The sequence below is a fragment of the Monopterus albus genome, unplaced genomic scaffold (genome assembly GCF_001952655.1).
Source record: "Monopterus albus unplaced genomic scaffold, M_albus_1.0 scaffold235.1, whole genome shotgun sequence".
NCBI classification, from domain to species: Eukaryota; Metazoa; Chordata; class Actinopteri; order Synbranchiformes; family Synbranchidae; genus Monopterus; species Monopterus albus.
Genome location: NW_018128115.1, coordinates 193,047 through 196,295, shown reverse-complemented (window position 1 = coordinate 196,295; position 3,249 = coordinate 193,047). Strand labels below are relative to the sequence as shown.

General features: G+C 44.1%; 2 protein-coding genes across 2 annotated transcripts in view; both read right to left on the bottom strand.

Moving 5' to 3' along the window:
- The window catches only part of LOC109971798 (wiskott-Aldrich syndrome protein family member 3-like), a 2,380-nt gene extending 2,235 nt beyond the window's left edge, over window positions 1-145 (bottom strand). The window contains exon 1 of the mRNA XM_020620281.1: window positions 67-145. Coding sequence (XP_020475937.1) covers window positions 67-145 — 79 coding nt within the window. The remainder of the gene's footprint in view (window positions 1-66) is intronic.
- LOC109971828 (wiskott-Aldrich syndrome protein family member 3-like) overlaps window positions 115-3,249 on the bottom strand; it is a 10,075-nt gene continuing 6,940 nt past the window's right edge. The window contains exons 5-8 of the mRNA XM_020620323.1: window positions 2,979-3,096; window positions 2,777-2,821; window positions 2,562-2,686; window positions 115-581 (exon numbers count right to left, since the gene is read on the bottom strand). Of these exons, the coding sequence (XP_020475979.1) occupies window positions 266-581; window positions 2,562-2,686; window positions 2,777-2,821; window positions 2,979-3,096 (604 nt within the window). The 3' untranslated portion in view covers window positions 115-265. The remainder of the gene's footprint in view (window positions 582-2,561; window positions 2,687-2,776; window positions 2,822-2,978; window positions 3,097-3,249) is intronic.

Below are 3,249 nucleotides of genomic sequence, written 5' to 3'. Positions count from 1 at the left end.
AAAAAAAATCAAATATTAATTTGTGTTGTTTTGTTTGGATCCAGTCAAATCCAAATTGTCCCTTACCTTGGTTACCAGAGGGGGCTGCAGGGTGCAGTGGTGTTGCCATGGCAGCGGCGTGGGCGGAGCTGTTGGGAAACGCCATCTGTCCACCTGATGGCATGAGTGGGGGAGGCGGCGGGGGGGCTGGAGGGATCTGGTGATCTCTGAGGAGAGATGGAGGTCAAAGGTCAAAAAAGAGTCATACCAGTGTGCACTGCAGGCTTTATGCTGCTGCAGGAAACGTGTGTGTGTGTGTGTACTTGGCTTCCTTGGAGCCATTGCTCCTTGTTCCGTTCTGACTGGCTGAGCTGACAAGTGGCTGCAAGTGGTGGTGGTGGTGGTGTATCTGGTTGCGGCCCAGTGAGTGCTGCCGAGCTGATGCCACAGTGACCGCAGAGGCAGGTCGAAGGGCACGGTCTAACGACTGAGTTTGACCACTTCCGCCGGTTGCAATGGCAACGTGATCCTTCCCATCATGCCCATTCCCATCACGGTGGTGGGGGCTGGAGGGGAAGGAAGGGTTGTCTGACATTCCCGACCTGAATGGGGCAGAGGCAGCTTAATTAGATGTCTGAGTGTCAGCGGTTCTGAGGCATTTTAACAAACTCGATGGGAGATGTTTCTTGTACATGGATTACCAGGTAGCTGGAATACTGTTGATGATTTAACATAATACCAGAATCTACTGGTTCTACTAAAGTCTCACGGACATGTCATGGACATATGTCCGTAATCTCAAACATACTTGGGAGCAGGTTTGTTCTCAAGCTTATTTTCCCACAACTCCCCCTCAGTGCCCACCCCCCACCTGCACCTTTGGCTTTAAGTCTTCAGCCAACTTCAACACTTGTCTCAACCACGGAACCATCCAGCTCCTCCTCACCCCCCACTTCACAACAGCAGTAAAATCATCCTCTGCCTGATAAAGCCACAACACATCCTGTCACTCCAGGGGATTGTGTCTTACTGATATCTGAGGGGTCCAGGTTACAAGGAAGGTCATGATTTCTCCCAGGACAAACTAGGGCCCAGTCATAATAGCTATCCCGTGATAATAGCTAACAGAAGGAGGATGGTGCACCCTGCTCAGCCATATAAATATAACCCCCCCCCCCAAAAAAAAACAATTGCATGCCATATTCATAATTCCTGAGTTTGGTTTTATACTGTTTTCTACAATCAACTAACTCTCCAGCATGGCCAAACATGGACTTTCACTCACAAACCATATGTAATGATTTAGCTTCTTTTTTCACATTAGGTGTTCCAACACTCACACCAGTCCTCCAGTCTAACAGGTATAATCCAGTTAAATGGTCAACATTTAGTCCTGTTTGTCCTCAAACACTGAAGGATGTAGTCATGAAACTAAGCTCATCTAGTTGTTTGGATATTTTACCAACATACTTTCTTAAAAAGGTATTTACCTGCTTGGAATTTAACTTATTTGACACAGCAAACAGTTCCCTTCTATCAGGCACCTGTCTTAGTTCTGTGAAAATAGCTGTTGTTAAAGTTCCACTCCAGAGACATTTTTCATATGATATGAGCTTAAAGAAAACAGACTGCACTGAGGGGTCGTCAGAACCAAACCATTCCATCAAATGGTACTGTTTCAGTTGGGAGAAAATGATGCATTGAGGTGGACTGTTAGTGCCTCATATTAAGGGCACAACAAGAGGAGCTGCGCTCTGACCGCCACACAGCCGCTGTGCACTGACCCGAGCTTTCTGCCAAGAGGCAGTTTTTTTATAGGATTGTTAATGTGGAAAATGTAATGACGAGCACAGTTTTAGAGCTATTTGAAAACTACCTGTCTCTGAAACTGTTCCTCTTAGTTTTCATAGTCTTCTTCCTATGTGCTTTAAAAACAAAGGGAATTAATTGATCTGAGGCTTATTACAGTTTTTTAAAAACTTGCTGTGGAGGCAAATTGTAATGATAATGGTAACACAGGACAGTGACGCCGGTTTGCAGAATATTCTTAGACTTTACTTTCACCTGTTCCCAGGTTCTCGCTGTGCCTGTACTCGCTCTGAACATGATACAGAGACATGATACTGTCATATCAAAGCATTGTCTATGCAGTTATGGCCACATTAAGGATTGAAATGGAATACTTGTGCCTTTAATTTGTCAGACACTTTATGCCTCCGTCTCTCCACATTTTCACCACTGTTGCAGAGTTATCTTAGGTACAAATGAACTCCATGGCCTCCAGCAGACGCTTTCGATGCAGCGGTGACAGACTGTACTCTTTTATTTGGACAGCTACATGTAGAAATCAGCTGATCTCGGTTTTGGCTGTCGATATATAGAGTCAAGTCAATGACCACAGCAGTCCACACTTATCTTGGATGACTGAATCCAGCTTTTCTAATCAACAACTCAGGTGGGGGACAAATTATCCAGACAACCTTAACTGGCATTAAAAAAATCCAGGATTACTCAACCGATCTTGGATCTGTTAAGTGATATACAAAGAACACCTCCCTAGGCATGTGTATTAGTGTATTTACCTGTCAGGTGACATCGAGCCATCTGAGGTGTGGTAAGGGGATGGTGTTACTCGAGTGTCTGGGCGGAGCTCCTTGTCATAGGCCATCAGGTTCCACTCCTGCCGCCTGTTACGAGCTTTCCGAACCTTTACAGAAAGAAGAACAAGAGTTAATGTGATAAAACAGTGGGTTATTGATACGGTGATACTAATGACAGAGCTAGACAGAAACGTCACCTTCTTCACCTCCCGTCCTGAAGACTCCTCCACATGTTTCTGCTCCTGAACAAAAACATGAACTTTTTATTCTAATTTCTATTTATTCTAACTATTCTTATTGTTGTGTTTACCCACTGACGTTTCCTGACATGCAAAGTGTGATTTTTCATGTAGAGGAACATAAAGACAATAGACGGATGGCTGGATGGATTGGATGAACCTTCTGTCGTCTCTTCTCTTTGCGTTTGTTCTCAGTGGCCTGCAGCATTTTTTCCTTCCACAGATTGAAAAAGTAAGAGGGATCAGTGTAGAACTTCAGTCCATCCTTCTTATCATCCCTGCACAGACCCAAACACATTAACTTAAATTCATTGGAGTCACCCTAGGTCAAAGGTTGAAATAAAGACAGGACAAGAGTTAGAGGGCTTTGTAATGAAATGTAAAAAATACATATGTGTTAAAACAAATCTAGTATAACAGCTGGATATACT